Source organism: Canis lupus, chromosome 28 (assembly GCF_003254725.2).
Source record: "Canis lupus dingo isolate Sandy chromosome 28, ASM325472v2, whole genome shotgun sequence".
Taxonomy (NCBI): domain Eukaryota; kingdom Metazoa; phylum Chordata; class Mammalia; order Carnivora; family Canidae; genus Canis; species Canis lupus.
This window is the reverse complement of record NC_064270.1, coordinates 12,933,893-12,960,169: the sequence shown is the minus strand read 5'-3', so window position 1 is coordinate 12,960,169 and position 26,277 is coordinate 12,933,893. Positions and strand designations below refer to the sequence as shown.

Sequence of the window (26,277 nt, the reverse complement as noted above, 5' to 3'; positions counted from 1 at the left end):
GTTGCCATCAGAATGTTGTCTGGGGCTGCATTCATCTGAAGTATTGACTAGGCTCTATGATCTCCTAAGAGCTTACTCACATGACTGTTGACAGGAGGCCTCATTTTCACCATGTGGGGCTCTCCGTAAGGCTGCCTGAGTGTCCTCACAACCTAGTCTTGGATATCACACTATCACTACCACCACATTCTGTAGTTTATTATTATTTTTTTAAAGATTTTATTTATTCATGAGAGACACACAGAGAGAGAGAGAGAGAGGCAGAGATACAGGCAGAGGGAGAAGCAGGCTCCATGCAGGGAGCCCGACGTGGGACTTGATTCAGGGTCTCCAGGATCACACCCTGGGCTGAAGGCGGCACTAAACCACTGAGCCACTGGGGCTGCCCCACATTCTGTAGTTTAGAAATGAGTCACTAGTAAAGCCCTCAATCAAGAGGAGGGGAATTAGGCTCCTCTCTTTGAAGGGAGCTGTATCTAAAAAGTTGTAGGCATACTTTAAGGCTACCACAAATACATAGAGGAAGTATATATGGCAAAAGTAACAGAAAGGACAGCATGGGATGGTAAATGAAACTAGACTGTCATATAGTTAATACATTGTATGTAAAGTGGTATAATATGAATTCTAAGTAAATGCATATTGTAATACCTAGAATAACCATTGAGAAATCCAGAGGTATAGCTAAGAAGCCAGTAGAGGAAGTGAAATGGAATACTAAAAACTATTTGACTAGCTTGAAATAAGGCAAGAAAGAAGGAACAAATGGGACAGGTAGGAAACAAATGCCTTATCAATAACATTAAATGTAAATGGTCTAAATATTTTAATTTAAAAGTATAAATGATCAGATTTAACAATTAGCTGTTTAAAGGAGAGGCATTTTATTTTTATTTTTTAAAGGATTTTATTTATTTATTCATGAGAGACAGAGAGAGAGAGAGGCAGAGACATAGGCAGAGGGAGAAGCATGCTCCGTGCAGGAAGCCTGATGTGAGACTTGATCCTGGGACTCCGGGATCATGCCCTGAGCCAAAGGCAGATGCTCAACCACTGAGCCACCCAGGCATCTCTAAAAGAGAGGCATTTTAGAAATAAGTCAGAGAAAGACAAATACTGTGTGAACTCATTTATATGTGGAATCTACAAAAAAGCCAGACTCATAGAAACAGAGTAGAATGGGCTAAGGGGTAGTACTAATGGATGGGTCAAACAGAACAAAGAGAACAAACTTCCAGTTATAAAATGAATAAGTTCTGGGGATATAATATACTATACAGCATGGTGACTATAGTTAACACTGTATTATATACTTGAAAATTGCTAAAAGGGTAGATTTTAAGTTTTCACTGCAAAAAAAAGATTCTAATGTGATGGATAATCTTAACTAATCTTATTATGGTAACCATTTTGCTATATATACATGTATCAAAGCATCACATTGTGTACCTTAAACTTACATAATGTCATATGTCAATTATATCTTCATTAAGGTGAAGGAAAAAAAGAGATGTACTTTAAATATAAAGGCATAGATATGGTGAAAGTAAATAGCAAAAGATAAACCATGTAAACACTAAGGGAAAAGCTGGCATTGCTAAATTAATGTCAGAGAAAGTAGGCTTCAAGGTAAGGAGGGACATATTGTTATGATAAAAGTTAGTTCATCAAAATGATTGAAAAATTCTGTATATGCTAATAACAGCTTCAAAATACATGAAGCAAAACTAACAGAATTAAAGAGAAAAACAAGTTCCATTAAGAGTTGGGGGTTTAATACCCCTTTCTCAGTATTAACAGATCAAATAGAAAAAGTCAACAGGCTATGATCTGAATGCCAGCATCAACCACCTTAACGTAACTGACATTTTATAGAACGCTATTCTAAACAACTGCAGGAATGCACGTAACACTCAGAGAGACTGTGGAGCCATAAAACACCTCAATGAGTTTAAAATCATACAAAGTACATTTTCTTTTCTTTTTTTTTTTTAAAAAGATTTTATTTATTTATTCATGAGACTCACAGAGAGAGGCAGAGACAGGCAGAGGGAGAAGCAGGCTCCACGCAGGGAGCTGGATATGGGACTTGATCCCTGGTCCCCAGGATCAGGCCCTGGGCTGAAGGCGGTGCTAAACCGCTGAGCCACCCGGGCTGCCCCAAAGTACATTTTCTGACCACAGAATTAAACTGGAAGTTAATAACAGAAAGATCTCCGGAAATATGAGTTATTTGGAAAGTAAACAGTGCACTTCCAAACATAGTTAAAAGAAGAAGTCATATGGGAAATTAAAAAATATTTTTGGTTGAATGGAAGTGAAAGCATCATATCAGAATCTATGAGAAGTAGCTAAAGCACTGTTTAGAGGGAAATTCAGAGCTTTAGATGCTTATATTAAAAAAGAGGAAGAATTTAAAATCTGTTGTCTAAGTTTTCACAGGAATGAGAAAAAGATGAACAAATTAAACCTAAGGTTGAAGCAGGGAAGTAACAAAGATAATAGAAAAAGAAATCAGTGTAATAGAAAACAAACAATAGAGACATTTAACAATGCCAAAAATTGATTCTTTGAAAAGATCCACAAAATTGATAACTTCCTAGAAAGACTACAAAAATGAGAGAAAACAAAAATTTCCAATATCATTACAGATTATACAGATATTAAAAGGTTAGTAAAGGAGGGATCCCTGGGTGGCGCAGCAGTTTAGCGCCTGCCTTTGGCCCAGGGCGTGATCCTGGAGACCCGGGATCGAATCCCACATCGGGCTCCCGGTGCATGGAGCCTGCTTCTCCCTCTGCCTGTGTCTCTGCCTCTCTCTCTCTCTCTCTGTGACTATCATAAATAAATAAAAATTAAAAAAAAAAAGGTTAGTAAAGGAATATTATGAACAACTGTGTGCCAGCAAATTTGATAAGCTTGGATTACATGGACATATTTCTTGAAAAACACAATTTACTAAAACTGAGACAAGAAATGGAAAATTTGAATAACCCTATATCTTGAAAAAGTATTGACTATTTGACTAAAAACCTTTTCTTGAAATTCTGTAGGACCAGGTTATTTTACTGATGAATTCTATCAAATATTTAAGGTTAAAACAAAACCAGTCTAACATAGACTTTTTCCGAAAATAGAGGAGAAAGGAACACTTCGAGTTCTTCATGTGGCTAGCCTATCTCATATTCATAAATCTAACAAGGATATTTAAAGAAAAGAAGATTATAGTGGCAGCCGGTTAAGCATCTGCCTTTAGCTCAGGTCATGATCCCAGGGTTCTGGGATTGAGTCCTGCATTGGGCTTGACAGGGAGCCTGCTTCTTCCTCTCCCCTGCTTGTACTCTTGCTTGCTCGCTCTTTCTCTCTCTCTCTCTCAAATAAATCTTAAAAAAAAAAAAAAAAAAAAATAAGATTGCAGACTAACATCCCTTGGAAAATAAGTGTAAAATCTTGAACAAAATAGTAGCAGGGGCACCTGGGTGGCTCAGTTGGTTAAGTGTCTACCTTTGGCTCAGGTCACGAACCTGGGGTCCTGGGATCAAGCCCCACATTGGGCTCCCTGCTTAGCAGGGAGTCTGCTTCTCTCTCTCCCTCTATCCCTCCCCCTGCTCCTTCTCTCTCTCTCTCTCTCAAATAAATAAAATCTTTAAAACAAACAAACAAACAAACAAACAAAAAACTCCCCAAACCCCCAAACAGTAGCAAATTGAAATTTGTACCATATAAAAAGAATAATAGGAGAGGCTGGCTCAGTTGAAGGAGGTGTGACTCTTGAGCTTGGGGTCGTGAGTTTGAGCCCCAGGTTGGGTGTAGAGATTACAAAAAACAAACAAAAACAAAAACAAAAAAACCAAAAAACTTAAACATAAGCAAATAGGGTTTATTCCAGGAATACAAGAGTAATTTAACATTTGAAAATCAATATAATTTGCCACATTAACAAAGGAGAAAAAAACTTGATTCTCAGATTCAGAAAAAGCATTTGATAAAACTCATTTATTTATTATTTTTTTTAAAAAAAAGCAAACAAAACAGTATGCACAACTGAAGCAAGTCCTGAACTATGCCCTTCATTTCTTTTGGCAGGTATTACAATGATCAGAAATGCTAGCTGCCCAGAGGCCCAGCAAAAGACCCTGCACAATCTCTAGGACATAGTTAATTAATTACCCTGTGATTGTGTGCCTTTTCTATTTTAGCATTCCAGCTTATAGCAATTACCAGACACTATTATTAGCATCTGTAGCAATTTTGTAATCTTGTTATTAAAATGTCATCTTTGTTTTCTATCATGGCAGTCTATAATATAAATCTCCCACCTGTTTTGTTCTCCTTTTATCTTATCTCAGCCATTTTTTATAATATGTCACTCCCAGATTCAGGGTTTCCATATAGGTATATTATTTTCTTTACATATCCTACTTTTGCCCCCTCCTCTCCTGTCAGAGATCTTTTCACGTGAGATGAACCTTTCCATTGTTGAATTTTAGTTTTGACCATCCTGATTTAGAACATTAAATCCTCCTCATTGACACTGTCTAAGGAATCAGGCATTCACTGTGTTTGCACTCTCTTGGCTTTACTCTCCAGTTCATCTTAAGTAGACAGTACCAGAAGATTCCATATATACATTTTTCTTTCAAGTATAGTGGCTCTAGTATTTATAAATGGCAAGTATTAGTTTTTGTTATTTGTTTGTATAAAGCTTTCAGTCCCTGTTTTCCATTGTGGTGGTGCTCTTTAAAATGAGCTAAAGCACCCACCTTGATAATGGTCTCAGCTATTTTTAACTCTGGTTGGACAGTTTCTTTCCTATTTTTCTTCCTCAGAATCTTTTGTTTTTAGAATTCCTTTTCTGATTCTTCCTCCTAAAAAACCAAGAATATTTTACAAAGTAGGCTGAGAAACTCCTCATGTCGTTTTAAATCTTTTTCTATAGCAAAAATCTAGCTTGTATTTGAAACAGATAAGGAAAAGAAACAAGATGCCTACCTTGCAGATCTATGTAACAGTTCCTCACAGTTTGGAACACTGGGTTAATACATTTTCTTGGCGTTCCCTGGAAACTGTCCTAAAATGTCCTGTTTCCACACGTTCGTGGTGTTCCTTGGTATCTGCAGCCTCACCCAAAAGTTTCATCTTCATCTGCACTTCTGCAACTGCTATCAGGTGTGTTATCTGGGCATTTATTACATACACAGCAGAGTGGAGCTGTGAATTTTAATGTATTGCTCAGTTGCTTAGCTCAGACATGTCTAACATATTTACTTATGAGTCAGTAAGTCTTATATTTCCACCCATAATTGAGATTCATGCGCGGCTTAAGAAATGGGTACCTGAGAGAGCACTTAAGAAACTCTTAGGTTGACCCATCTAAAAATATTTTTTAATGGAAATATCTTCAAACTTGGTAGGTCCTGAAGTATAACCTTGGGACCTTCCTCCACCAGTGCAATTTTATCAAAAGACAAAATTGATGTAGAGATATATAAGCAGATTTTTTAAAAGTCGCTGCTACTTTGTTTTAGATGAGAAGTGTTTGGTTTAAATCCTGAAGTGGACTAAAGGACTGATGGACTGGAAGCCTGATCTATATCCTATCCTTCTGCCAAGGTTGCTGTCTTCCAATTTGGGACCAATTTGAAACAAGCAAAATGTGATGTAAATTGTAAGATAGTTTATGATAGCAGATTCTTTTTCTCCCTTCATTACCCTGATCAACCTAAGTCAGAGCAGGCTCTTCATTTTTTCCTAAGAGTCCAACATTCCATGTAGCTGTCTAACCAAAGTATATGTCGTGAGTCAGTGCTGTTGTCATCAGAAGAGCAGGAGGCAGAAGATTCTGTTGAGGGAGGACAGCATGGCCCAGACTGCTACTCAGCCTCATGGGGGATGCCATGATCAAGATGGGTTCTACTTTTTCCTCCTCATCATTGCTATTGGGTTCTACTTTTTCCTCCTCATCCATTGCTATTTCTCTGATAATCACCTGGCAGTGACTGTTGACCTTCTGTTCAAAGTGAACTCCAGGGATCCCTGGGTGACGCAGCGGTTTAGCGCCTGCCTTTGGCCCAGGGCGCGATCCTGGAGACTCGGGATCGAATCCCACGTCGGGCTCCCTGCATGGAGCCTGCTTCTCCCTCTTCCTGTGTCTTTGACTCTCTCTCTCTCTCTCTCTGTGACTATCATAAATAAATAAAAAATTAAAAAAAAAAAGAAAAAAAAAAACAAAGTGAACTCCAGTGACAGAAACCAGAAGAGGAAATGCTATTTTCCTAGCTTCTCTCATTTCCTTCCTGAAACAGATTTAAGCTTCATTTTCTGACACTTCTGATCCTTTCACACAAAGCAAAGATACTATTCTTTTTAGCCCTGTTTTGTCAGGAATAAGAGAACTGCACAGTTGCTTTTTAAAGTGAAATATTTATCATGGCTAGGACTTGAAATTTTAAAAATGGATTTCCATTCCCAAAAGGTAATGTTTTCATGAAGGTCAGTTTCAAGACCTAAAGAAATTTCTACATGCTCATAAAAGCATATTCCTTTGAAGGAACCTGTACTGGAGAGTCCCTACAACGAAGACCCTCTTCCCCACCTCCTGCCAGGTAGGCACAGATGTAGTTGTACGACTCCAGGGCTCCCCCTCTGCAGGAGTGAACAAGGAGAAAGAGCATTCATTTGTTAAGGAAACCCATTTGGAAATTTTGTTCTAGAATCCCAGAATTTAGACTTATACTATGAATTGGGAAATATTAGAATAAATATCAAAAGTGTCACCAGTGTTTTTTGAAGGAATCAATTTTCAAAACTCTTTTACATTGTATCCTACTTTCCTCGTAGTAAAATAGATGGCTCTGAGTTTTGAAACAAGAATTTAGAGTTTGGGTCCCATGCACCAAAATCTATCAAAAGTGAGGCTATTCTTTTAGTGGAGTAGTACATGCATCAATATTTTTTTTTGCATCAATATTTTTATAAGTATTTTTAAAGCCTTCAAAATTTATATCTCTAGCTCTTATCTCTCACCTGGCTTTACAATGGTAGATTTAGGAACTAATTTTTTAGTTTTCTGTATTCTTTGTCCTCATTTTTTTCATGCACAGTTCTCAGAAATCCTGAAAATCTCTTTGGGCATGTATCTATCAAAAATCTAGCAAAGTATGGAAGGCACTCTGAGGTTAGGTAAATTGAGGAGGTCCTACCTAGAACGGAATGGATATAGGTTTAGGGTATATTACTAGCAGGAGAGCCACCCCAGGCCTGAAGGGGCAGGGAACCTGGAGTCAACTGATAGCCCAGCAGGGAAGGAGCCAGGGAATAAATACTCCAACCTTACCATCCTTCTACCATAGCTGTTCTGCTATGCCTCCCGTTGGCTGAACCCAAATGGAAGCCAGAGGTAAGGGAGCACATTTATGGGTTCTTAAAGATCAGCTCTGAGAAGCAGAGTGCAGGGCGGAGGAAGGTGGAGGACAGGCCTAGAAGGGAAATGGAAGACGTCCAGCACATGCTTACTGTTCAGTGGCCTCAATCTGTACCAGGCTCAGCTCTTTTCTCAAAAGACTGCTTTGGAAATAACTCTTTAAGCTTTGTAATATCAGTGTCTATCAGGGTAAAAGTTTATAGCTTGTGATCTCAGGAGATCTTTCAGTAAGTATGTCCAGACTTGTAGATATATTGCTTATTAAAAATGACTGAAGTTCCCCAGGCCTTCCTTCACATCCTCTCACTTGTATGACATGCATTTTAAAAACTCTTTTGACTGCGGTAAATATATATATATATGTGTATATATATATATATACATATATATATATATATATATACACACACACACACACACATACACATACATATATACACACAAACACATATTTAACATAAAATATACCATTTAAACATTTTCAAGTGTACAGTTCTGTGGCATGCACTGTTGTGCAGCCATCACCACCATCCATCTCCAGAACTTTTCATCTCCTGGAACTGAAACCCTATACCCATTTTCTCCTCACCCCAGTCCCTGGGAACCACCATTCTACTTTCAGTTTCTTGGAGTGTGACTGTTCTTGATACATCATGTAAGTGAAATAACAGGATTTGTCTTTCTGTGACTTAGCATAATGTCTTCAAGTTTCATCCGTGTTCTAGTTGGTGTCAGACTGGCCTTCCTTTTTAAGGCTGTGATATTCCATTGTATGTACATACCACATTTCCCTGCCCCCCCCCCAAGTTTTTATTTAAATTCCAGCTTGTTAACGTACAGTGCAATATTAGTATCAGGTGTAGAATTTAGTGATTCATCAGTTACATACAACACCCAGTGCTCATCACAAATGCCTTCCTTAATCTGCATCATCCGTTTCACCATTCCCTTTCCTCCCCCCACCACCTCCCCTCCAGTAACCAACAATTTGTTTTCTATAGTTAAGAATCTGTTTCTTGGTTTGCGTCCACCCCCCTACTATGTCATTTGTTTTGTTTCTTAAATTCTATATATGAGTGAAATAAAATGGCCTTTGTCTCTGACTTATTTTGCTTAGTATAACACTGTCTAGTTCCATCCATGTCGTGGCAAGTGGAAAGATTTCACTCTTATGGCTGAATAATATTCCGTAGTATATATTACCCCATCTTCTTTACCATTCATTAGTCGATGGACATTTGGGCTCTTTCCATTATTTGGCTGTTGTAGATAATGCTACATTCAGTGTCATGGCTGTAACCTAAACGTGCGGTATGAGGTCTCAGAAATCTACAAGGTGATATAAGAGCAAGGGCTAGGGATCCCTGGGTGGCGCAGTGGTTTAGCGCCTGCCTTTGGCCCGGGGTGCGATCCTGGAGGCCCAGGATCGAATCCCACGTCGGGCTCCTGGTGCATGGAGCCTGCTTCTCCCTCTCTCTCTCTCTGTGTGACTATCATAAATAAATACAAATTAAAAAAAAAGAGCAAGGGCTATAGAAACTGAGACACTGAAGGTGGAAGTGAGCTTGAGGAGGAGAGGTAGAAGTGGAGAGTGGGGAGTCTTTAAATATGTGGACAGATGGGAACCTACAATGGAGAAAAGAAAACATGTAAACAAATGAAAAAAATCTGGACAGAAAATGCTTTATGGGAGCAGAGGGCATTTTGATTGAGTAGGACTACACTGAGGGCTACTTCTGAGTAACAGTAAAATGAGGCTTTTGAGTGCTGTGGGCAAAGTTAGAAAAGCTGGATTAAAACTGATTCTCAGCTGGATTGTCTCAGTCCTTAATATACTAGTATTTTGTGCCCCTCCTCTTTTTTTTTTTTTTTTTTAAGATCTTATTTATTTATTCATGAAAGACACAGAGAGAGGCAGAGACACAGGCAGAGGAAGAAGAGTCTTCCCTGCGGGGAGCCTGATGTGGGATTAGATCCCAGGATCACACCCTGAGCTAAAGGCAGACACTCCCAGGTGTCCCTTTTATGCCCCTCCTAAAGGGAAATATAGTCTATAGCCTTCTCCAAGTTTATAGTGACCATGGAGTTCTTGTATTAGAAGCTGATTAGTATCCTCAGAACATGTTTGGGCAAATGATGGCGACTAAGCTAAATTCCTTGGGGACAGGAACTATATCTTGAATGTTCTTTGTATATCATGGGAGTAAAACGGGATTAAGAGGTAGCTTCCATGGATATCAGTTGATAGAAAGTGTTAAAATATCCTTGAGTCACTAAAGAATTTCACTGTAGATTTAAGAATCTCTCTCTGTCTCTACCTCTACCTGAGAGATAAGCGTGTGTATCTCTTTCTGAGATTAATGGTCAAATTATCTGCAGGGCTTTATTTTTCCCTAGTTAGAGTCGATACTTTGGGATAGGAGTTGAGCTGTTTAGGATGATAGAGAGTCAAATGCTCCGGTCAACCACCAACAGGATTAGAGAATAAATACTTAATGAATATTGGGTTAAGCCTGTGTGGGAATTTGACTGAGTCCATTAGGTTTGATAAGTATTTGTTGAGTATGTGAATGAATTATAGAAAACAGGAAGACCTTGTGAATTTTTAAGCAACTGAACAATATATAAAAATCAACAATTCAAAAGATTAACCAGGTTCATTGACAGATTAGTGGGGAGAAATGAATTGTATCTTTGGCAGAGAAAAGAGGAAAATGACTCTTAAAACTAACAACAACCAAATGTTAACAGATAATGACCCTAGCTAAGATACATATATGCCAAAGTCTCAGAAGGGAAAGTCTATGGTTCATTTTGAAATGCATCAAAAATAAAATGAAAAATAAACATTTACAATGTGTCAAAAAGTAACTCGGACTGATATATGGATAAAGAGGGATGATAAGGTAAGTGCAGTAAGATGTGAATGGTAGAATGTAAGTGGCAGGTGTAAAATTCTTCAACTTCGCTGTTTGAAAATCTTTACATGAAAATGTTGGGGAACCGAAGAGAGGAAAATGGAAGTCTAAGCGATTTCAAAGGAAGAACCAGTGAGATTTAAGAGAAGAGACGCTTGTAGTAAAAAGAACATGGGCACTGGAGTCAAATGGATCTGAATTCTGGTTCTGGCTAAGCTGTTTATTTGCTGGAGAGTTGAGATACCCTGCTCAGTGGTGGCACTGGGATTTGAACCCAAGCACCCTGGCTCTAGAGCCTGGCTGTCTATCTTGCAATGCAGTCATGATTCAAGCTTCTAGTTTAGTGTCTGGCACACACTAGCTTCTCAAGTGGTAGCTGTTGATGCTAGTGTACCGTCGGCTATAGAGGGTGAAGAAATCCACAGTACTGTTTGATCCGGAAGATTTATATGACACTGTTATACAAGCTGGAAGGTCAAAGTATTTATGGACTAGAGATCGTTAATTTTGTTTTAGATAAGTGGAAGTAGAGATTTTGAAATGAACAGTTTCATATATGTTTCTAAAGTTTTTTTTTTTTTTTAAGATTTTATTTATTTATTCATGATAGAGAGAGAGAGGCAGAGACACAGGCAGAGGGAGACGCAGGCTCCATGCAGGGAGCCCAAGGTGGGACTCCATCCCGGGTCTCCAGGATTGCGCCCTGGGCCAAAGGCAGGCGCTAAACTGCTGAGCCACCCAGGGATCCCCTGTTTCTAAAGTTTGATAAATGATTTGCTCCCTAAAACTTTAAAAGCATGTTATGTGCCGAGCACTGCTCTAGACTAGTGAGCAAACCAGACCAAAAATCTCTCCATTCACAGGGTTCTGTGTTCTAAAAGAGTCTCAAGAATTGAGGACCTTTAAGTCTCAGATGCCGAGCGGAAATGCAGGCATTCACCAGCAAGAGAAGAAGACGGTGTTTGCACAGCCGACTTTCCCCCTGTCCCTGACCTCCTGCTGTCTGGGCAGCCCTCTGCTCTGCTCGCTCTCAAGCCCAGCTGTGTTCTGATTTCCTCAGCAGCTCTTTTTACTTCCATCTGGAGTTGGTGAACAGCTTATATAAGCTATTTATGATTAAGTTTCAAAATATCTGTCCAGGCCTCTAAAATGGCCCAGACAGGAACAATAACTGTTGCTTTTCACGAGGGTAGCCAGGGCAGAGAAGACAGAGATGAAATTCATGATAGTCCACGTAAAACAGAGAGCACTAAGATCTCTGTTCTGGTCTCTCACACGCATCCTGTGCTGCAGCCGGGCTCTGACTCCAGCGCCCTCGCAGGGTGTGTGCTCCACAGCGATTACGCACTCATTCCGACAGGGTAGGAGGTCAGTCAGTAAAAGTATTCATCCAGCCAGACCCTCCTCTCCTCTGAGTCATTTCTTGGTACAACAGAAAGGTTCTCAGGGAGAAGCTTTAACTCTTTCAGATCACCGACTTTACTCCTCAGTGCAATAGGATTTCTCTCACCCCCAACGGAGCTCATGTTCATTCTTTCTTTGACATTTCAGAGAATGAGGTATATATTTAGTCTGAGAGTGAGATGGAATGTGAGAAAATGGAGTTAGAAGGAGGGAAATGATATCCACCACAGCCCAACCTTGAGGAGTTGTGTTAATATATATAGATGGCTAAGAGGTTTGCAAAATATTATGCTTGTTTAAAAAAAAAATTTATGACACCACCCTTACAGGGAAATCTGACATCTGGCAACTTTAGCTATTTGGAAGACAGCCAGAAAATAAGAAAGTGGCCTCAGAGCACATAAAAAAATAACTGTTGAAAAACTCTAGCTAGCTAACACATGTAGTTTACCACCACAGAAGAGTTAGCGTTTCCTGTGGAGCTTGTTTACTTTTTATTTATCTGGAAACTTCTGATAATTTGGGCGGGGTCTGTGTGGCCTTCTTTCCCCAGCAGAGTAGAAACAGCATTCTAGAAAGAGGATAGGAAAGCTGACAGAGGAGGCTACTGATAGCAAAGGAATGGCTGACCTCAAAAGAGAAAGACCCATACTGGTATTATCACAGTAGAGTAATGTATGGTCTTCATAATGAACTTGCATCCATCAGTGAAAGAGTAAATTAGGTTCAGTGTCTTTTCTATTGAAGAAGGCAGAGAGGTTAAAAAAAAAAAAAAAAAGAAGGCAGAGAGGTATATAATGTCTATTTTTATTTTTATTTTTATTATTTTTTTTAATGTCTATTTTTAAACATGGTCAAAGCCAAACCAAGTTTTGACAAGTTGAAATGGTAAATTCTATGGTGTTTCTATCCTTGAAATAGCACATTCTCTGGTGATGATATATCAGTGAGACAGATTTGAACTTGTAGCTGATTATGGAAATAATGTTAGGAATAGCTGCTAACATTTATTGAGCACCTCCTGTATCAGCCCTCTCCTAGTGCTTTCACACTATTAGCATACTGTCTCTTTGGAGCCAGTCAGATCTGGGTTTCCGTTTCCATTCCATCTGACTTACTGCATGCCCTTGGACAGATTATGTCACCTCCCTGAACCTGTGTCCTCATCTGCAAAATGGAAATCAATAATATACGAGAGGATTGTTGTGAGGACTCAATGAAGGAAGTACATAGTACATTGTGTGGCACATAGTAAGTGCTCAGTAAATACCAGGCATTGTTATAATGATTTTCATCATTATCATCATCCTCTTGATGATTATTATGAACGTCTTATTATCCCCATTTTTCTGAACAGGAAACTAGTCCAGAGAGTTTAAGGAGTGTGTCCAAAGTGAAATAACTAATAAACAGTGGAGCTGGCATTTGAACTTTGGTCTCTGATTCCAGACCCGTAATTACTTTGCATTCATATTCTGCCTCTTTAGCATGTGATTATAATTAGATTTTCATACTTAAAATACATGGCAGGAAAGGGCAGAGGATGTGGGGAATGTTACTGGCCACCTCTTTTTTCCACCATGGACCCAACTCATCTCATGAAAATGTTCCGGTCACACAAAGATAAGCTCCTTTTACTCAACAGTACAAATTAAATATGCAGTGTTGAATAGTGTTGCATAATCATCAAAATCTTAAAGGTACCCCACATCAATATACTCAATTATTTATTAGGTGCCTAACATGTTTGTCCTTATCACTGTTTCCTTAGATAATAAATTCAGTGGAGCTTTAACTATTTTTTAAATTAAGCATTTAGCACTCTTTGATGTCATCATAGTTATATATGAGATGAAAATTAGAAACCTCATCTCTAACAACATCAGCTAGATCCTTGAGGTAAATAAAGGAGAATAGACTTGAGGCCTGACACTATGGAGAGCGTCAGCTGCTCCATGTGAAAGATGTAGAAAGATTGCTAATCATGACTGAATGTTTACAGGTGAGCACATGCCCACTGGTTCCTCCCTTTCTGTTGCTTTAAATGCATGCTTAGGCTCCCCAGGCACACATATCAAGGTAACAGACACATCAACTTAGCATAGCACAGACACAGTAACAGCATGAGGATACTATGCAGGCTTGGCCAGTGGGTGTCTTTGAGCTGGAAACACATTCTTGATCTGGTGTAGTGTATATACTAGATCTTGTATAGAGGTGTCACTTTTATATCTCCCTTGTTCTTTTCATGGATTCCTATTTTTCAGTATGTTTTAAATCTCTGTCTTTGAGGTATGATCCCACATCCTTTTTTTGCAGTAGGGAGGAGCCAGGATGCCCTGAGCCTGAATCCTGGCCTTGCTCCTATGAACTCTGAGCTCAGACAAATTAAGTTTTCCAACTTGCTGATCATAAATATTCTAATCTTTAAGATAATTCTGGGGAAATAAATGAAATGCCATGTTTAAAATCTCTGCTTTTGGGGCACCTGGGTGGCTCAGTGTTTGAGCATGTGCCTTTGGCTCAGGTTGTGATCCCAGGGTCCTGGGATTGAGCCCTGCATCAGTCTCCTCACAGGGAGCCTGCTTCTACCTGTGCCTATGTCTCTACCTGTGCCTATGCCTCTCTCTCTGTGTCTTTCATGAGTAAATAAAAAAATCTTTAAAAAATATAAAATCCCTGCTTTGTAAATACCTCATTTTAAAAGTACCATATTGCCTGTACTTGAAAAATGTGAATTTCCTTATTGCCTTCTTCAAGTATGTTGAGAAGTCTGCATTTACCAACTTGTACCTTTTCTGTCACTCCTAAAGATCACTTTTTTTTTCCCAATTCCAGGATTGCCTTGAGAATCAAATGAAAAATATATGGGGAAATTATTATTTTTGTGAGATAGTACTTTAATTTCTTTAAAAGTATAAACTACAAACTTTGTATTTGCTTAGCTTTGACTTGATTCTGTCTTTTGATCTTAAGCGTTGTCCTTCTCAAGATATTGACCTATATCCCAATGTCTTAAATAGTTATGCTTTCCAATTTCTTTTGACCTATTTTTCCAGGTTATAAAACATGGAGGCTGGCTCAGTGGTTCGAGCCATCTTTGACTTCTGCCCCAGTGTATCAGAAGAACTACCGCTCTTTGTGGGAGATATTATTGAGGTGTTGGCAGTGGTGGATGAATTTTGGCTTCTAGGAAAGAAAGAGGATGTTACAGGTAAGGGGCCCCTAATTCCTTGGGTACAAAATAGAGCATAAGCCCTCCTTTCTTTCCATATTGAAAATAAAGATTAGGGATGCCTAGGTGGCTCAGCGGTTGAGGGTCTGCATTCAGCTCAGGGCATGATCCTGGAGTCCTGGGATCAAGTCCCATGCTGCACTCCCTTCAAGGAGCCTGCTTCTCCTTCTGCCTATGTTTCTGCCTCTCTCACTGTGTCTCTCATGAATAAATAAATAAAATCTTAAAATAAAAATAAAGGTTAAATGGGAAGCCCAAGTCAAATACACTTCAGAATCCTTTTGTGTTTTTTGTTATGTCTTTACTGTGGTTTCTGCCAGTGAGGAGAGAATGTTTGTTATCGTTCCATCTCTCCTTATCGGTTCCTTCCAAAGGTTGAGATGGTTCGATACCAGCTGCCCCCAGCCCAGTTTTCTATTCACATGTTTACCTAGGTCTTTCTCTTTTGTACTCAGAGCTGTTGCTTCCCTTCTGAAAATATGTGTTACTTCTTTATTCAGAACCCTGTTGTTTGCCATTACTTTTCACTACCAGTCTTTATCTCTGATTTATGGAACTTAAGTTCCTCCCCACCATATTTTCTCTAGCCATCTATCTTCTTCCAACATTTTCTACCCTTTATTTCACTCTTCTCAAGGGAGCATGATGCACCCTGTTCACTCCTTCCTAGATCCATGGTTGGTCCAAATAGCTACCTTCCATTTCTTATGCACCTGGTTTCCTTTCTTCTATTCTTTAAAATATACATTAACACCCATTTCTTTCATTAATTAGCCTAGGGAAAGGTGGAAGTTTTTACCACACACTGTGCTCTTTTTTTTTTTTTATGATAGTCACACACACAGAGAGAGAGAGAGAGAGAGAGAGGCAGAGACACAGGCAGAGGGAGAAGCAGGCTCCATGCACTGGAGCCTGACGTGGGATTCGATCCCGGGTCTCCAGGATCGCGCCCTTGGCCAAAGGCAGGTGCCAAACCAATGCGCCACCCAAGGATCACCACACACTGTGCTCTTGTGTTAAATCTAGTCCTTAACTTATATATATTTATGTAAGTTAGGGCTGAAGTTTGTTATATAATCCTTTGAACAGACACTTAACCCATATTTGGGAGATAGTAGATTATTCCCCAGTAGAAATGGTAGCTCGGCTAAGACAAACATGATGAGTAAGATTTAGCAAGGCAAAGAGGATAGATAGATAGAGCTGTTTATCCAAAGGCCCTGGAATGACCAAGAACATGGAGAGTCTGAGAAAATCTCAACATGGCATGCAGTATGAAAGGTTGAGAAAAGCTCAACATGGCATGCAGCAGCAAATGGTGCTGGGGAAAGCCGCAGGAGCTAGATCGCAGAGGACAGAGTGTGCCATGATGAGGAGTTATGGAATGGGATACAATACAGGTGCTTTTTAAACTTCATCAGAGATGAAGTTTAGAAAACTCACTGCTACAGATTGGAAAATGATAAGAAAGGGCAAAACAAAGGATAGGGAGGCAGACTGGGAGTTGTTGAAATAACCTGGGTGAGACATGCTGCTGGCTTGGACCAACATGGTAGGTCTGGAGATAAGTGGAGGATACAAGAGATATTTAGAAGGTGGAATCCATTCTGGTGCTTTCCAACTGACAGACTCTGTCTATCTACTACTACCCATAAAAACCCTACCGATCTTCAGATTCAGATGCAAGCTTTTTCAGTGAATTTTTAAAATTCTTCCTGAACAACTTTCTACCTTTTGTAACTTCCATAGTGATTTGTGCACCTTTAGTATGTCACTAGATTTCAGCATGGAATTATTGCTTGTGTCTGAATTAGATTTTAAGACCTTTGAGAGCCAATTCCATCTTACCCATTTTGCCCTCTGCAGGGTGCCCTGTGTAGAGTGGCAGCCAATTAATGCTGATTGGATCGAATTGCATTCTCTGGGCTCTACATGCATCAAACTTTGTGCACTGTACTTTTTTGACAGTAGATTCTCCAATTACGAGCACTCAGTTTTTAATTCATTGTCTATAAATGGACTCAGAAGTTATTTTGTCTTGGTACACAGACAGAAAATGAAATTTCAACATTGGAAATGTTTGCTTTTATTTTCAGGGCAGTTCCCCAGCAGTTTTGTGGAAATTGTGACCATTCCCAGTCTAAAAGAAGGAGAGAGGCTGTTTGTCTGTATCAGTGAATTTACGTCCCAAGAATTGAACAGTCTTCCCCTCCATCGAGGTAAGTTGGCCATTCAAGAGTAGACTTTTTTGCTGAGTGAAGTAAGTCAGTCGGAGAAGGACAAACATTATATGTTCTCATTCATTTGGGGAATATAAATAATAGTGAAAGGGAAAATAAGGGAAGGGAGAAGAAATGTGTGGGAAATATCAGAAAGGGAGACAGAACGTAAAGACTGCTAACTCTGGGAAACGAACTAGGGGTGGTAGAAGGGGAGGAGGGCGGGGGGTGGGAGTGAATGGGTGACGGGCACTGGGTGTTATTCTGTATGTTAGTAAATTGAACACCAATAAAAAAAAAAAAAAAAAAAAAAGAGTAGACTTTTTTAAGAATTTTACTTATTTAGTTGAGATAGAAGGAAAGAGTGAGAGAGAGAGCATGAGCAGAGGGCAAAGAGGGGGAGAAGCAGACTCCCCGTTGAGCAGGAAACCCAATGTGGGGCTTGATTCCAGGACCCTTAGTTCATGTCCTGAGCCAAAGGTAGACACTTAACTGATTGAGCCATCCAGGCACCCCAGGAGTAGACTGTTTAAAATAAGATTAGTTGGGGCACCTGGGTAGCTAAATTGGTTAAGCATCTGACTCTTGATTTCGGCTCAGATTATGACCTCAGGCTTGTGAGATGGAGCCCCATGTCAGGCTCCATGCTCAGTGGGGAAACTGCTTGGGTTTCTTTTCCTCTTCTGCCCCTCCCCACTTGTGCACATGTGCTCTCTCTCTGTCTCTAAAAAAGTAAAAAATAAAAATAAACAGGATTAGTGGAGTTGACCCATTTTGACAACTAGATCTCTTTTTGAATGTTTTTAAGTGGCTAACCTCTGGAGATCTTAGTTATAGCAAGATTGTGCTGACAATAATAATGCCTTATATTTGCATAGCATTTTGTAATTTCCATTGTATTTTCTCACAAATACATTCTAATTTGATCCTCACCACAGTGCTGGGAGGTAGCCAAGTAGATATTATTAACTGCATTTAATAAATAATGAAAATGAGTTTCAAAGAATGTTACCTGCAGGTAAGAACTTTTGGTCTCAGGATATGAAGTTCATGTCACCTGATTATAAGTTCAGCATTCTCTTTCCACTGTATGAACTTCTAAAGATGGACTCTAAACCATTTCACCAGGGATGCCTGGGTGGATCAGTGGTTGAGCGTCTGCCTTGGGCTCACAACGTGATCCCAATCCCCGGATCAAGTCCCACATTGGGCTCTCCGTGGGGAGCCTGCTTCTCCTTCTGCCTGTGTCTCTGACTCTCTCTCTGTGTCTCTCATGAATAAATAAATCTTAAAAAAAAAAAACAAAAATGAACCATTTCACCAAATATATTTAAGTCCACACATTTCTGCATAAGCACAGAAACCAAGAATGTTTATGATCAGTGCAATTTTGTGATGAGTCAGGACAGCCAGCAAAATGGTAGAATTTGTTTGGCATGTTATTAATATTGTTACTTGTTCTTTTGAGTATGGCCCTAAAGGGATAGGCTTAATTTCTTAAACCATGTGCACATATGAGAGAGACAGATCAGAAGTGGGGAAAGACAGGACCTAGCAAACTTCCCTAATCTTTAGGAGAAGAAGGAATATCGGATTTGGATCTCAATCCTCAAATCTATTTTGAGAGTTTCTTACACTTCACTTTACACTGACCCTCTACCTCTTTTCTGAACAGCTCCTTGTTAATCAGTATTGGGAAGGCAGAAAGAAATAGATCAAGATGTTATAGCAGGGAATTTCTATCTGCCCCTACTCACAGCCCTCCCACTGGGGGGCGGGGGGTGGCTGTCATTCATGTCAGACCAGAGGGAATAAGGAGAAAAGTCCAGAGTACAGTGGCTTCGATCAGAGCTATGCAGAGGATATGGGTGGCATAGATTTGTCCTTTCCTATACCTGGCTCCTGGAGCAAATAGTGGGCATAAGAAAATACTCTATAGGAATATGCAAGGTCTATAACATTTGGGGAACTTGAGGATGTGGCTTCTAGAATTAGCTGTTTTGCTTCATAATCATATCTTGTGTCATCTAGTTTTAGATACTAAAAAGAAAGATTTTCTGCTGAATGCCTTCTCTGGGAGGACTGGTCTCATGGGTTGTTCTGAACTTGTTTGGAGTTAAAATCCACCTCAGGAATCTCAGGGCCACCAAAGTGATTTCTCAGGAAGACCCTAGGCATGGACCTTTCAGCCATGAGCTTCCTGAACCAAGACTGACTCAAACTAAGGCTGGGTCCTGGAATCTGTAGATGTTATCTTGAGTAGGATGGGAAGGAAGGAAGAGGATGCAGCAGGGGCAATACATAGGAAGCAACTAGAAAGAGATAGGCTAACTGTCAGTGGTTTTATCATCTCTTCCCTGATGCTCTCCTGCCAATAAGAGCACTGACTGTTCAGCTCTCTTTCCTTCTGTTTTTACCTTTCTTTTATCTCCATGTCTTCTGATTTGAACAAATAAGCCTTTGAGAATGGGAAAGTTAGATGTACCTCTACAATTTGTTTCTTTCTGGGAAGTTTAGCATGAGACAAAGAAATGATACTAACTTCCCTAGTTTTCTGTTTGTGACAGTCCACATTAACAGATAATAGTTTTACTAGTTGGAAACAAAATCAGTACGAAATGAAAGTATTGTTTTATACCACACATAATTTGGAAGACTTGAGTCTAGGCTTTTCAATTTTCAAGTCTGGTGCTTGGAATGGCCCTTCTACTTCTTAGACTGAAAATTTTTTCCATTAGATCAGTATCTCAGCTCATGAGTAGCATATGTTCCTCGATCCCTGCTTTCTAGTACTATTAATCCTGTTTCCTGTTTCTTTAAATTAGTACCTTCAGTGTAGCAATGAAGCTCTCCTATTCTGTGTAAATAATATTTTTGGTGATTTAATATATGTCAGGAGGGGATTTGAAAACCTTAAGAGCATGTGGGATGAGGTTTGAGACTTGTTTTATTGAACCATGCTGCCTTTAGTTAATTGTTATCGACTTACCTTTCAGAAATATCATTGGGGTTAATAGAAAAGATGACATTTTAATTGAAAATTATATTATTAAAGAAATATATGTGGGGCGCGTGGGTGGCTCAGTCGGTTGGGCATCTTCCTTAGGCTCAGATCATGATCCCAGAGTCCTGGGATTGAGCTCTTCTCTGGGCTTCCTGCTCAGTGGAGAGCCTGATGCTCCCTCTCTTTCTGCTATTCCCACAGCTTGTGCTCTCTCTCTCTGTCAAATAAATAAAAAAAATCTTAGAAAAAAATATATGGGTTTAGATATATTGAGAGCAGGCAATTTAAATTAGGAGATAAGAACTCTAGATGTAAATACAACTCCACAATTCCATCGCTGTGACTTTAGGTTAGTTACTTGCATTCTCTCAGCCTCAGTGGGATACTAATATCTAACTCAGGTAGTTGTGAAGGCTGCATGAGGTTATATATATAAAGCTTCTGGCACAAGGTAGGCACGCATTTAAGATGAGCTATCTTTATTATTCTTAACCTAGGATTCTTGGGCTTCATAGATAGGCTTTGGGGGGCTTGTTTCCTGATAATTACATGAAGGTTTGCGTATATGGACATTTTTCCAGGGAGATTATATCTGGAATTGGAATCACCAGTAGTTCTTCCAGCAGGTGTCACTCTTTCTCCTTTCCACAAAGCTCTCCAATTGTTTTGAACTGTTTTCTGTCGTTTGAGTTATATTTAAACTAAGAAACAAGGCTATCTTTGTATATCTTCTTTGGAAAAATACCTATTCAGACCCTCTGCCCATGTTTTAATCGGATTGTTCTTTTTTTTGGTGTTGTGTTAAGTTCTTTATGTATTTTGGATATTAACCTCATCATATCTTCTCCCATCCAGTAGCTTGCCTTTTTATTTCGTTGATGGTTTCCTTCACTGTACAAAAGTTTTTTATTTTGATGTACCAAAAGATATATGAAAAGAGGCTCAACATTACTAATCATCGGGGAAACACAATCAAAACCACAATGAGATAATACCTTATACCTGTCAGAATAGCTGAAATCAAAAAGACAAGAAATAACAAGTGTTGATGAGGATGTGGGAAGAAAAGGAACTCTTGGATACTGTTGATGGGAATGTAAATTCCCATCAGCCACTGTGGAAAACAGTGTAGAGCTTCCTCAAAAAGTTAAAAACTAGGGGCACCTGGGCGGCTCAGCTGGCCAAGCATCAGACTCTTGGTTGCAGCTCAGGTCATGATCTCAGGGTCATGCATCCTCTCCCTCTGCCTGCCACCACCCCCCACCTCTCTTCCCCACTTGCACTTGTATGCACACATGCATATGCTCTCTTTCTCTCAAAATGAAAAAACAAACATAGAAACACCCCATGATGCAATAATTCCAATAATTTACCTAAAGAAAGCAAAAACACTGAGCTGCCTGGGTGGCTCAGTCACCTAAGCTTCCAGCTCTTAGTTTCAGGTCAGGTTGTGCTATCAGGGTTGTAGGATCCTGTGATCAAGCCCCACATGGGGATCCGTGCTCTTTGTGGAATCTGCTTGGGATTCTCTCTCTCCCTCTCCCTTCCCCTTTCCTCAATGTGCACATGTGAGCGTGTGCTCTCTATCTCTCAAATAAATAAGTAAATAAAATCTTTTTTAAAAAACCACTAACTTGAAAAGATATGTGCACCTATATGTTTATTGCAGCATTGTTTACAATAGCCAAGATATGGAAGCAACCTAAGTGTCTGTTGACAGATAAATGGATAAGGAACACGTGGTAAATATATACAATGGGATATTATGTGGCCATAAGAAAGAATGAGATTGTGCCATTTGTGGCAACATGGATAGATCTAGAGAGTATTATGCTAAGTAAAATAAGTCAGACTGAGAAAGACAAATACCAAATGAATTCACTCATATGTGGAATCCAAAGAAGCAAATGAATAAACAAAACAAAAAAGCAGAATCAAGCCTCTTAATACAGAGAACAAAGTGGTGGTTGCCAGAGTGGTGGAGTGGTAGAGGGATGGGCAAATTGCATGAAGGAAGTGGGAGGTACAGGCTTCCAGCTATAGAATGAAGAAGTCACAGGGATAAGAGGCACAGCATGAGGAATATGGTCAGTGGTACTGTGATAACCACATATGGTGACAGACGGTAGGTATGCTTGTAGTGAGCATAGCATAGCATGTAGAGAAGTCACTATGCTGTACACGTGAAACTAATTTAACATTGTGTGTTAATTCTACTCAAATAGAAAAACTTTTTAAAGAGAGAAAAACAAGGTTTCCTCTTAGAAGGATCAGTGCAGTTGTCCAGCGCCACTGAATGTCTTAAAAATAAACAGGAGGAAAAAACAAAAAAACAAAAATGAAAGTATGACAAGGAAAATACAGAGAAAGAGGAGATAAAAGCTAGTGGGAGTGATGAAATACCATTAATCATTGCCTCATATAACACAGAATGCCTGTAACCTTGTTTCCAGGCCACCTCCCACCCTCAAAATAGACCAATTAGAAATAAATTCATAAATTTATTGTTATTTTTAAATTAAGTTTTAAATTTAATTCCAATATAGTTAACATACAGTGTTATATTAGTTTCAGGTGTACAATATGGTGAATCAGCGATTCTGTACATTACTCAGTGCTCATCATGATAAATGTGCTCCTCATCCCCATCACCTATTTCACCCATCCCCCCACCGCCCTCCCCTCTGATGACCATCAGTTTGTTCTCTGTATTTAAGAGTCTGTTTCTTGGTGTGTTTCTCTCTTTTTTAAAGGTCACGACCGGAGCCACCCAGGTGCCCCTCATTTGTTTTATTTCTTAAATTTCACATATGGGTGAGATCACATGGTAATTTTTTCTGACTGCCTTATTTCACTTAGCATTGTGCCCTCCATAGCTCTATCCATGTCATTGCAAATGGCAAGATTTCTTTCTTTTTTATGGCCTGAATCTGAATAATATTCCATTGTGTGTATTATATCTTCATCCATTCATCTATCAATGGATATGGAGGCTGCTTCCATAATTTGACTATTGTAAATAATGCTGCAATAAACACAGGTGTGAATATATCCCTTTGAATTAGTGTTTTTGTATAGGGGGTAAGTACCCCAGTAGTGCGATTATTGGATCATAGGGTAGTTCTATTTTTAACTTTTTAAAGACTTGATTTATAAATAACCTGATAAATGATATAGCACCCGTGCCCTAAGTCTGTGATGCCATGTGTGTGACATAGGAGGGTAGGTTCTGTAATGGCTTATATGGAAATCTAAGTAACATGTGTGGTCAGTCTCCATAAAGCACATAGTATCCTGGGTATTATGATTAGGGTGGGAGGCACCTAATACTACAGAGTCAGACTATTTGTATTCAGATTCTAGGAAGACTTGCATTTGTTCTTACCATCTTATTCCTTTTTTTTTTTAAGATTTTATTTATTTATTCATGAGAGACACACAGAGAGAGGCAGAGACATAGGCAGAGGGAGAAGCAGGCTCCCTACAGGGAGCTGGATGTGGGACTCCATCCCAGAACTCCAGGATCATGCCCTGAGCCAAAGGCAGACACTCAACTGCTGAGCCCCACCCAGGCGTCCCTTACCATCTTATTCCTAATGCATTTTAAAAAATATTTTATTTATTTATTCATGAGAGACTGAGAGAGAAAGGCAGAGACGCAGGCAGAGGGAGAAGCAGGATCCACGCAAGGAGCCTGATGCGGGGCTCAATCCAGGGCCACAGGATCATGCAATCACGCCTTGAGCCAAAGGCAGACTGACGCCCAATCACTGAGCCACCCAGGCATCCCTCCTAATGCATTTCTTGTTTGAGTAAAAAAATCCAACCAAGCAGCCTGTGGCTGGGATTAACTGCATGAGTGAAAGCCTCAGGTTGGCCCTAAGGGTCACCACACTTCCTATTTTTCTATTTTCAAAGTCTGGGCACTCTCTTCCAACAGTTCCTCATATTGTTGTTTCAGAAGTCTGGAAATGACCACTACGTAGCCTCCATCCCTCAGGAATCTAGGATGCCAAAGGAATAGCTGCATGACTCTTTCTGATAAAAATGAGAGATTTGTGCAAAAACCTCAGTGCTAGGGCAACCCCGGTGGCGCAGCGATTTAGCGCCGCCTGCAGCCTAGGGCGTGATCCTGGAGACCTGGGATCGAGTTCCGCGTCAGGCTTCCTGAATGGAGCCTGCTTCTCCCTCTGCCTGTGTCTCTGCCTCTCTCCTCTCTCTCTGAATAAATAAATAAATCTTAAAAACAAACAAACAAAAAAAACCAAAAAAAAACCCTCGGTACTCAGCGACAAAATAAAAGTGTTAAGCAAAATTCTCTCTCAGGTGCTTTTCAGGATCTAAACTGATTTTTTTTTTAATTCACGTTTTTATATAGAAGTAGCCAACAGTCTGCCAGGTAATAAAGCTTATCAAAACAATCGCCCAGCTGAAAATAGGAAAAGCAAGCCCTAGTATGATGGTTTTCTGGAGATCTGGCAAAGCAAGGAAAATATTATAACCCTATAGCTTTAGGAAAGCCAGTTCATTTAAAAGCCAGTGAAGTGGAACTTGTGGCCACCTTTTATTCTTCTTCTTCACCAAAAGGCCTATCGTGCCTATTGTGTCTCCAATGAGTTCTGTCTCTGGTTCTGATGGAATAGACTTAGAGTTAGTGGGTTGAAAAATCACTTGTATAATTCTCAGGACTCCAAGCTCTAACCAATCGCTATTGAGTCATAAATTAAAGGAATATAGAAACAGAGAATCAAGACCCTATTTTTCAAGAATATCTAAGCAAAACATATCAAATCAGTGAGAACATATTGGTTGCCTTCCACCAAGTGCAAAAGCTTACATTATGTGCTGTATAGTATATAAAAATACAAGTGCCAAAATTAATGACGTAAACGATCATTTCTTTAGTAGGCTACAGATGACCAAGATGAATGTGGATTTCCAAGGTGTCTTGGAGAGGTATGCTAGGGTTTCAGATGGACGGGCTTATGTAGGAGCTAATGAAAATGCCCTTGTGTGGAATAGGGTCTCATAGGTGAAATATTGGCTGGCTGGGGTGGGGGTGAGAGGTAGTGGATGCCAGGTTGCACTGAGGTAAAAACATTAAAAAAAAACATACCCAGGTTAGACTGATACTTAGTTACTAAACTAACTAAATCTCTTTAGAGAGTGTCTGGAGCAAACATATATTTCAGATAATAAGAATAGGATTTTTAGAGAAGAATCCTATAAGAGTAGGAAGAAGCTTTCATGCCTTGTGGGACAAGTTTGAGCAGGAGAGGGATGTGATAAGCTTGGTACATTGATCAGCTTAGTTTGGCATAAATCATTTGGAAGAGACTGGAAGAGACAAAGTCTGGGACAAGGTAAGAGAGTGAGATGATGGGGCACCTGGGTGGCTCAGTGGTTGAGCATCTACCTTTGGCTCAGGGCATGATCCCGGGGTCCTGGGATCAAGTTCTGCATCAGGCTCCCCACAGGGATCCTGCTTCTCCCTCTGCCTGTGTCTCTGCCTCTCTCTGTGTCTCTCGTGAATAAGTAAATAAAATCTTTAAAAAAAGAAAAGAAAAGAGAGTGAGATGATGATTGTTGGACTACGTGGTAGCAAGAGCAAGTAATGAGTGGAAACAATTTCTGCAAGAAGATATTAAAGGGAGAGGAAACGGGTGGCTCAGTCAGTTAAGTGTCTGCCTTGGGCACAAATCATGATCTTTGAGTCCTGGGATGAGCCCCAATTTGGGCTTCCTGCTCAGCAAGGGGTTCTTCTTCTCCCTCTCCCTCTGCACCCCTCTCTGCCCTGCTTGTGCTCGTGTGTGCTCTCTCTCTCTCCCTTGCTCATTCTCAAATAGATAAAATCTTTTTTTTTAAGGCATATAAGAAAATATTAAAGGGAAAGAGGAAGCTAGCAGCCTGGAGCCAGTTTTGGAGGGAAGATATGATTAATTTATTTGGGACTTGGAGTTAGAGAATCATTGTCGTTATCAAATGGACATGGAACACTTGCTATGTGAAAGGCATTGTATCCAAGTCAGGAAATACACGAGATAAGTGGTACCTGCCATTAAGTAATATGTGAT

General features: G+C 39.7%; 1 protein-coding gene across 3 annotated transcripts in view; it reads left to right on the top strand.

The window, feature by feature from the left end:
- Positions 1 to 26,277, top strand: part of LOC112672186 (dynamin-binding protein) — a 210,683-nt gene that overhangs the window by 121,901 nt on the left and 62,505 nt on the right. The window contains exons 2-3 of one of the 3 annotated variants that reach the window (XM_025466878.3): positions 14,805 to 14,959; positions 17,077 to 17,199. The exons of the other annotated variants lie outside the window; for them this stretch is intronic. Of the exons in view, the coding sequence (XP_025322663.2) occupies positions 14,815 to 14,959; positions 17,077 to 17,199 (268 nt within the window). The 5' untranslated portion in view covers positions 14,805 to 14,814. The remainder of the gene's footprint in view (positions 1 to 14,804; positions 14,960 to 17,076; positions 17,200 to 26,277) is intronic. 3 annotated transcript variants of the gene reach the window in all.